At 38.9% G+C, this 10,610-nt stretch overlaps 1 protein-coding gene across 1 annotated transcript; it reads right to left on the bottom strand.

Moving 5' to 3' along the window:
- Positions 1–7,702: 7,702 nt before the first annotated feature.
- On the bottom strand, positions 7,703–8,860 carry LOC132037082 (uncharacterized). Its single transcript, XM_059427537.1, has 3 exons — positions 8,638–8,860; positions 8,378–8,456; positions 7,703–8,149 (listed from the first exon to the last, which is right to left on the bottom strand). The coding sequence occupies exons 1-3, from the start codon at positions 8,647–8,649 to the stop codon at positions 7,935–7,937; spliced, it is 306 nt and encodes a 101-aa protein (XP_059283520.1). The 5' UTR covers positions 8,650–8,860; the 3' UTR covers positions 7,703–7,934.
- Positions 8,861–10,610: the final 1,750 nt, after the last annotated feature.

The raw sequence follows: 10,610 nt of genomic DNA, 5'->3' as shown, positions 1-10,610 counted from the left end.
GAGACCCAAAGAAAGGTAAGAGTGATGTGTTTAAGCCCGAAGGGAAATGATTCTGGTTATAATGATATGAGTTGCGCAGAGATGAAATAACATGATATGATATGATTGATATGGTTCTCACCCGGTCTGAGGGTACATACCGGATGGTGTTGAGATATATATGGACCTCGCAAGTCCCTTATGGGTCATGACTAGACAGAATGGCCGCTAACATGTGTGTACCAGGTATGAGATTTGGCCAATGCATTTGCATACATGAATTCATTCATTTGAATTATTGCATCTTTACATGATTATTGGCTATCGTCTTATGGGTGGAACATGACTAAGGTTATAAGAGGTATATAGACGTTGGTTACGTGGTTTCTACTTGTATGTTCTATTTCAGTCTTTATATGTTGTATTACTTATTCCTTCGTTGTCGGCCTATGATACCTACGGAATACTAGTGGTGTTGTACTCATCTACACTTGTTGCACTATTTTCTGGTGCAAATACAGACCCTTGCTCTAGTTCTATCTCACGTGGCAGATTTCGAGGCCATCATTTCCAGATTCTAGGGTGAGCGACAGATGGACCTACAGCCCTGGATTCTCATCTTTATATTATTCTGTCCTTTCATTTTGAGACAGTTTTCTATATTGTACTGCCTAAGACTTGTATTCTATTTAGCAGCTCTTGTACGAGTTCGACCAGGTTTTGGGGTTGTATTTGACTAAGTTATATTCTTCACTTACTTATATTTATGTTAAGAGTGTTTGGATAACGTCGATGGTGCAAATGATTCTCTCAAATTTCTTTCTAAATGATTTACTACTATAGACTGATACGCCCACCGGTGGAAGGGTGTAGGTGCCATCATGACCCTCAGATTTGGGTCGTCACACTGAGGATCAGGTGGACGAGTTGATAGACTTTGGTTACGGAATGTTTCAGACGTAGTCGCGCAACCGAATCTATTCATGCTTCTGCCGTTTACCCTGACCCACTTGCTCCTTAGGGTGCATTTCGACAGTCCTCAGACCCCTTCTGTCTGTAATTCCTCTATATGTTCTATCTAGACTGGTGTCTGTCTGGTCTAAATCTGGCTGGTTCGTAGGTCCGGTAACCGGTATCCTGACTTCATTTCTCCGGGTTTCATCCGTACCTACATTAGTTGTTCAGTCTTCTTCTACAGTGTGTTGGTTTCTTTCTTCCTCCATTTCATCCACATTCAGAAGACCTTTTCTCGTAGACTCTCCTTCGTCCAGGATCACTTCTATGTTGTCTGCCAAGTTACTCGATCCTACAGCAAATCGGAACTTAGTATCATAGAAGTCCACATCTCTGGAGACCAAATATTCATTGTTCTCCAAGTTAAACAATCTCCAAACCTTCTTTCCATAGGGGTATCCCAAGAAAACACACTATGATTCCGACTCTCAAACTTATCCCTTGTTCTTCCTTTTGTGTGCACGTAGCACAAAGACTATATCACCCTTAGGTGATCATATCGAGGCGCCTCCCCGTATAAAATTTCACAGGGGGTTTTCCCATTCAAAATCGAAGATGTCTTGATCAAATATCCCGTAGTCAAAACACATTCTCCCCAAAATTTGATCGGAAGGTGACCCTGAAATCGCAGTGCTCGTGCTATATTGAGAATATGATGGTATTTTCTCTCGACTCTTCCATTTTGTTGGGGTCTTCATACAAGTGAACTCAGTTCTATTGTCACTACTAACTGTCTTCACCCGTTTACCAAACTGCTTATCCACCAAGGCGAAGAAATTCTTCAAGGTTTGGGACACTTCTTTCTTATCAACTAAAAGAAAGATCCACCCGACTCGTGATCAATCAGCTACAACAGTCAAAAATATGAGGCACCACAGGAGGAAGGAGTTACACGGTCCCCATAAATCATAATGAATCATCACAAAAATATTCGATGCTACATTATCACCTAAAGGAAAAACACTCCTTGTTTGTTTTGCCCTTAGGCATATATTGCATTCTTTATCCAATCTAATACTACTCTCTTTTTGGCCTAATGTCGTAATCGACTTCATTGCTTGTGCTGAAGGATAACCCAATCGTCAACCATCGAACCAATCAACTGTCTCTGCCTTTATAGCTCGTATCTATGGCACATTCCGAAAATAGTAAAGTCCACCTCGACGCTCACCCGTTCCAATCAGCTTCCTCGTGGTGGGTCCTATATAGCACACAAAATTTTGTTAAATTTTACATCGCAATCTAAATGATCAACAAGTTGTGACACAGAAATTATATTGCATGTTTAATCCGAAACGTAAAGAACATCCTTTAACCATATCCTATCATTCAACCTGATTGTTCCTTCTCTCGTGGCCATCGAGCTACTTCCATCCGGAAGTCCAACCAGACATTTAGGAATGCCCTGCTGATTGATCAGTTATTCTAGATTACATGTCACGTGGTTGGTAGCACCAGAGTAATAATCCAGGATGACTTTTCATAGACCGGTTCAGTCTGCGCCTGAAGTCCTTCTTTGGCTACCACGACGTTACCCCAGTGGTTGTTTCTTCCACGACCAAATCCCGATCCACCCCCTATTATTGTTATTGTCCGCGCCCTTTACCTCCTGTTTTTTCATCGATTTTGTTACTTCCCGGCCATCAATCCGGATAACCAATGAGTCAAAAGCATCCATCCACAACATGTCTGAATCTCTTGCAATGTGTGCATAATTTACCATCGTTTTCCCTTTACCTTGGTCCCAGTAAGGGTTTCTCCCTTCCAGGGAAAAAGCCATGGTGTCACTCCGGTATCCGTTTTTCGTGTGATTCCTTTCACACGCTCTTTTTGTACCAGCTTCAAATAGACCTTGTTCAATTATGACAACGGTTCCTGGGCCAGTATGTTTGACCTCACCGTTCCATACATCGCCTCACCCAATCCCATGGGGAAAAGATGCACTTTTTCTTCTTCTCTTTTGGCCTTTAGGACCGTTCCTAGATTGCAGGTGCACTTTCTGCACGTACAAGTTGGAATCTGTTCGTAATTTTCCAATTATTCCCATAACTTAGTGACTTTTCCATTGTAATCCACTATGTTCCTTCCCTTCTGCTTGCACTCCACAAGTTTTGCCTTTAGTTGTTGCATCCGAGGGCCATTAATAATGGCGAACCGCTCTTGGATGCTCGTCCACAATTCTTTTGCTTCCTCTTTATGTTAAATCGTTAAGAAAAATGTTGGTTCTATGGTGTATCGAATCCACGACACCAACAGTGATTTTATAGTGAACCAATCTTCCAAGTTTGGTGGCTCTTCATCCGACTTCTTGATCGTACGTCAACAAAACCGAACTTCTTTCTTGCTCTTAGGGCTGTCCTCATAGATCTAGCCTGTTCTTCATAATTCTCACCCTTCAATTGGACTTGTGTCACCACAATTTCAGGGTTATCATTCGACGTAATATCATAGGGAGAGATTGTTTTTCTTTAGGTTTTATTTTCTTCACCGGCGATTCCTTTGCTCTTATCATCGGTTTCTTCCTTTTCATAACCTGCCATTGTTTCAGGGTTTTTGTGTTCTTTCTAACATGACTCTGATACCATGTTAAAATTAAGGCAGGGACGAGAATTTGTGAGAGACAAGAATAATGGGAGAATTATTGTCACACCCCGGTCCTACTAGGGTGTGATGGGCACCCGACCCCATATTCGGAACCGAGCGAACCCGCTAATTCTTATTACACGTATGAACTTATGAATCAGTTAGAAATGGATACATAGAATTTTTTATTTTTTTTTGCCATAAGCAAAGTCTGACATCATATAAGGCTCGTGACACGAAACATAATAACATATCGGCTGCAGGAGCCGCTTACAAACTGACAACCCAACACCCACGACTTTGTCTGCAAAGTCTCTAACTTCGAACAAAGCATCATAGCATCTATACTCTGACTCGGCAGCACTCTGGGACAAGTGGAGCCTACCAACCCCGTGGAACATCCTCTTATGCTAGATTCGGCTCATGCAGGTGTACTGCGGCATGAAACGCAGCCCCCGAAGAAGAGGGGTCAGTACGAGCATTGTACTGAGTATGTAGGGCATGAAGAATAACACAAACAGGAACATAAGTATAAACAACAACACCATGGGATCATAAAACATGTGATGAGATAAGAGGATAGCCTGTACATGGGAATGCCTTTTTGGCTGGATACCGCGCCTGCTTGTCTTTCCTTTTTAGAAAGAAAAACATTTCTTTTCATAGACACAGAAAATAGAACTCATGTCATGTCGTGTCTTGTCATAACATATCATATCGTATCATATCATATCATATCGTGTCATGTCGTATCATATCGTGTCATGTCATAGCATATTGTATCATGTCATAGCATATCGTATCATGTCATATCATAGCGTGTCATATCATATCATGTCATATCATAGCGTGTCATATCATATCATGTCATATCATGGCATGTCATATCATATCATGTCATATCATAGCGTGTCATATCATATCATGTCATATCATAGCGTGTCATATCATATCATGTCATATCATAGCGTGTCATATCATATCATGTCATATCATAGCGTGTCATATCATATCATAGCGCCGAACGACGTCATTACCATATAAGTGTAAAAAACTCGGCTCGCCCATAATCCAGCTGTCCGGCATCCGCGTCCGGGATGATAAGCCAGGTGACAGTGTGCAATAAAACATGTTTCCTTCCCATTCCCCCATGTATCCCTTCCCCCATCCCATGTGCATATACATATCCTTGACGTATTTGTCATAGACATTTTCTCGTATACGGCGTCATTCTTGTCATCATAGAATCATGTTCGTCGTTTTAGTCATAAAAGCTTTCAAAATCATCAAACTTGGTTTTTGGAGAAAAATGAATATTTTGGAAAACATTTGCAAACTTTTAAAAGAAAATCATGCCTTAGAACCATTACTCCTAACGTTTGAAAATGAGAACGTTATGGAAGCCTTTAACACGTCTCACGTAATTACATTCGTGGTAAAACGTATCGTCGACATATTCGTCATAGGCATTTCTTCATATTTGACGTCATTGTTACCATTATAAGCCATATTCATCGTTATCATTATCATCATACAAACATTCTCATTAGCATAGTTACAACACTTATCGTTTGATAAACGGAGCAATAAAGAAAATCCGGGAACAGTGGGCCCACCTCGAGTCAAATGAGGTGGCGTACACAACTTACATATGTTACATTCCAAGACGCCACTTATGAGAGTTTTAAGATAGTCGGGTCATATTTGTGCGAGTTCTAGATGTTTAGATAACTTTCCAACGTTTTATGCAAAATATTAATTCAATTCTACTGAATGAAAAAGGGTTAATTTCAATCTTGGACTTCTAGGAATAGGATCATTCCCGAGGTTCGTATTCAAGCCTATTATGTCTAAGACATGCCAAAGAAAGAAGAGGTAAGCCTTACATACCTTTTCCGCCTCTTACATTACTCCAAATCCCGAGTTCAAGTTCGCCGTAATCTACAATTTGGTCACGTTTACCAAACGTCAATTAGAGTATTTAGAAGTTGAATCTTAAGGTAACACTTGCCTACGAATTTCGGCGAAATTTCCCCCGTAAATACTCCATCCCACCAAGTTCAACTTGTCCAATTTCAATCAATAACAACCCGGGAATTCAACCCGGCTAAACCATCCACAATAATGCCAATAATCAACAATCATAATAACAATATCAATACTCAATTCACAATATGTTCAAGACATTCCAACCCAAATCTTCCAAATGCCATAAGAACACCAACAATACATTTATTTCTTTCAAACTCATAAACTATATCAACACTTCCATACGCTAACAACATCATTCTCATCAACTCAAGCGACTATATTAAAATCACATTAGGTTCTAAATCAGCCCACAACAATTACGACTTCCATTTGAGTCATCAAACCTTCATTTTCATCACATAATCTACAACAATCAATAACCAAAATACTATATAAAATGAGTTCATTATATTCTACCACACAAACAGCCCCCCCACACGGCCTAGTCTTCAACATACATAATTTCCATGAAGTCCATTCATTTCTACATGCCAAACATACACAAACCATCTATAATACATACTCCAAACATGCTAAATAAATTAGTTTTTCATTCTATGTCATGCTACATATACACGGCCACACCATACAATACCATAATTTCATGAACTTCATTCCTTTCTACATATCACAACATACATAAACACCCATAACACATGTAAGGAAGATTGAACCTCACCTTTTTCCTTCACCTCCCCTTCTCGGCCAAGACTCCACTTGCAAGAACGGATAGTCTTCTTGTTCCAACAACCACTCTATGTTGACAAGGGCCTTCCATTTAGTAGGAAAACATGAAGAGAATAATTTTTTTTTAGTGATCAAATTGGAGGGGCAAGGTTCGGCCAGCCTCAGGCCTCCACCTTGGCCGAACTCCCCATATCTCTCTCCCTCTCTCTTTCTTGAAATTTCTAGAACACAAAAATAATGAAGTGTGGTCTTCTTGATCATCCCACACATATATATATATATATATATATATATATATATATATAATATGGCACATGGCCAAGCACATGGCCGGCCATGTGCTCTTCTTTTCTTTTCTTTTTTTGTGTTTTCTTTCTTTCTTTTCCCTCCAATTTTTCTTCAAATTTCTAGAATTTTCCACATGACAAGAGATGAATTCTAGCCTTGTCATCTTTGTCCACAATATGTTTTTGGCCACCAAAGCATAAGATGAACACATATTTTATTGCATGGCTTGCAACAAGTGGTCAATGCATAAGTGGGCCCCACGACCACAATGACTTCTCCAACAAGTCATGAAGTAATAGAAATTTCCAAATTCCAAATTTGCCCTTAATGTTCCATGCCACTAATATTATAAGTGACTTGCGCATTCAAACAAAACCGGAAAATATAACCTCGTCCTTAATTTCCCGCCATTAGCTCGAAATATTCCAATGTACAAAATGCGAGGTATAACAATTATTTATGCTTTATTCATCATAATGACCTCTTTATATACAAGTAAGGTCATCCTTACCTAAGTCTAATAGGGTAAGTATATTCTAATAGGATTACAAATCTTATATTTACCTTAGTTACAATTGTAATATAAATAGACTAAACTATTACAATTAAACTAGAATAGGGTCTTCGTATATTCGGTCTCAATACTATTCTTTAAGTTTAGTTGTCTTAATAAAAGTACATACAAGAACCAGGTTCAATGGCTGAAGTAGGCAAATTTTAGGAGGTGGCGATAATTTAGTACGACCCAATTCAACACCCCCCCCCCCCAAAAAATCCGCTCCTTGAGTCGTGTAAGTGCGCTAAACCAACACTTTTATTCTCTCAAAGTTGTTCTCCTCAATTTTATTTCTGGGCAATTATATCTCTGCAAATTCTAAACTTTCAGTCATGAGTTCACATATTTGGGTGTGCTATGGAACTTTGAGGAGCTCGGTCTCAAAAGATTTGTACCCTAGTCTAGACGTAATCGCTTTTAAGGTAGTGACTCGCCACGACACAATATTTTATTAGACAAGTTGCTTTTGTTCTCCTTTTGTTCATTGTCATATTGTCTTTTTTTTTTCAATACGAAATACTCAATTAATTCCAATTAGTGGACTGGTTTTGACTCTGGGAGATGAAGGATGCATGAACTTTCTGCTCCTTGTAATTGGACTAAATTAAAGTTCTTTTAAAGACAACTAAATTATTTACATCAGCATACATTAATTTGGTATTGTATACAAAGAGGGCCTTAGTTCTTCCATACAAGCATAAACCAACAAACTCATTTTACTAAAACATGTAGCTAAACTTATGAATACTTCAATATAAGAACATCCCCTGTACAAGCTGCAGATTTCACCTGCCCATCAGGCTTGTTTCATAATGGACTGATCAGGGCCACCTGGGGCTGCACGATGCATCTCCTCTGCCTGTCCATCACCATTTCCTTGTAATTGAATGTCCAAAATCTCAACTCTCCGGTTCATTTTTTTCCTGATTCTTATGGCTGTATCTGCTGGATCAAACCGCCCAAATATGCTTACTCTGTTCTGTTGCTTCTCTATTAGGTGCATCTCTATTTCTACATCAAAATACATCGAATTGTAGACAAAACATTAATTTGATGGCGAAATCAGAATTTTTATTAAGGGGATTCAAAATATAAAGCAGTAAATATACGACGAAGTATTTAACATCTACTATACTCCATATACATAAAATAATTTTGACCTAGTATATATAGTATGATTTTTTTGCGAAGGGGTTCAGATTATCTTAAGGAAAAGCGAATTTGTAAATTATGCATTACCTTTCATTCGGAGAATGATTCTTCTCATTTTTCTGCAACAAGAAGGGCAATCCAGATTAACCCGCATCACCATGCATACCTGCTTGTAGTTACAAAGATTAATCTATATATTAGAACTTTCCACTTGTGGGATCACACTGGGTATGTTAATGTAATCAACATATTAAATTTATGTTTCAAAACAGAAGTTGGCTATCATATTCGATTAGTAATTGATAAGAGGAAAAATGGCTCCAATATTACCAGGTTGGAGTAGTTACCTGTCCTGACATGAAACAAGGTAGTATTTGGCAAAATGTTGGGACAAAATTAACTTTTTGTGATGAAAAGTGAATAGAAAAAGTGGATGATGAAACTTTTTGCAACAATAAAGGGGGCAAGCAAAGGCTCTGTGTACACTACCGAAGAGGAAAGAGCTCCTTGTCAAAGAGGAATCAATAAATTTGTTGGTAAGTTAAGAAGCCTTTGGAATGAGGGTTACGTCATACCTTAGCTTGTCTCTCTCAAAAACTAATATGTCTTGATTTGGTTATTCTAGCACTATACAACCAATGAGGCTTTTCTTCTTTTTTTAGCGGTAGGTGTTACCTAATATGCTTCATAATAATGCCATTCTTTTCTTGTTCTAAGTGATCAGCTTGTTGAATTCTTCTTAAACTCAAACCACACCATTAAGAAAATCAGGAGCAAAAAATAAGCTGACTTAAATTAGCCATTGAGTTAACTCCTTATACGGTCATCTAAAATATAGATGACTTACTAAAGTCACTTTCGTTTGTTTAATGGCTATAGAAATGAATTATTGAAGCCACTTTCGTTTTGTTTATTCCCATAAAATCGCGCATATTCTACCCATTATCCTACAAAATAAATTTATTACAAACTGACATAAATGGTCCAAGTTTGAGATTAGGTCTTAGGTCTAAAGTTGTCATATAAATATACCTGTGTAAATTAAATCCTTTAAGCATTTTTAGTCTCCTGTTAACACCGATAATTAAAATTAACCGACAATCACCTGAGAAAAATATTGTACAGGTCCGATTATGCTTTTGATAGATGCATCATTTTAAATTCATGTTTTATTCATTTCATTTTATATAACGATATTTGAATAGCCGTAAAATTCTAGAAAACATAAAATCAATGTTTTTAAAATTTGAATTCATAAAAATATTGATGTGTATATTTTTCAAATTATGTCAAACATTGAAACGCACCAAAATGAGAAAAGCTTAAAAAATGAGAACACAAGGAGTACAAGATTATCCTTCCTTATCAATTTGTATGATTTTTTCTCTATTAACCCAGATCCACTACAACAACAACCCAGTGAAATCCCATAACGTGGGTTTGGGGAGGGTAGAGTGTACGCAGACCTTACTCCTACCAAGGTAGGACGGCTGTTTCCGAAAGACCCTTGGCTCAATAAAAAGCATAAAAAGAGGTCGGATAAGGCTAAGAGATTCAAAGCGATATGGAAATGAAATAACGCAAGCGACACGGATAACATAGGATAATCAAAGCACGAAATAACGGATAATAGCGAAATCGAAGCAAGAAATTATCTTGCGATAATGCGACTACTAATAAGGAAGGATAACGAGACTATCTACTAGCCTTCTACCCTAATGCCAGGGTCCTCCAAACCTCCTATCTAAGGTCATATCCTCGGTAAGTCGTACCGCGTATGTCGTGTCTAATTACCTCTCCCCAATACTTCTTCGCCTACCCCTTCCTCGTCCGAAACCATACATGGCCAACCTCTCACACCTCCGCACCTAGGCATCTCGTGTCTCTCTCTCACACATGCCCAAACCATCTCGCCTCGCTTCTCGCATCTTGTCTTCCACCGAGGCCACTCCCACCTTGTCCCGAATATCCTCATTCCTAATCCGTCACTCCGGTGTGGCACACATCCATCTCAACATTCTCATCTCGGCAACTTTCATCTTTTGAACGTGAGAGATCTTAACGGCCAACACTCCGCCCCATACAACATAGTCGGCCCAACCACCACTTTGTAGAACTTGCCCTTAAGTCGTGGTGGCACCTTTCTGTCACGTAACACTCGGAAGCAAGCCTCCATTTCATCCACCCCCGCCCAATACGATGTGTGACATCATCGTCAATCTCCCGTTGCCTTGCATACGTACCCAAGATACTTCGAAACTATTTTTCTTACGGATGGCCGGGTACCAATCCTCACTTCCAAGTCATCCTCTGAGGCTTC

This window comes from Lycium ferocissimum, chromosome 11 (genome assembly GCF_029784015.1).
Source record: "Lycium ferocissimum isolate CSIRO_LF1 chromosome 11, AGI_CSIRO_Lferr_CH_V1, whole genome shotgun sequence".
In the NCBI taxonomy this organism is placed as follows: domain Eukaryota; kingdom Viridiplantae; phylum Streptophyta; class Magnoliopsida; order Solanales; family Solanaceae; genus Lycium; species Lycium ferocissimum.
This window is presented reverse-complemented; position numbering and strand designations above follow the sequence as displayed.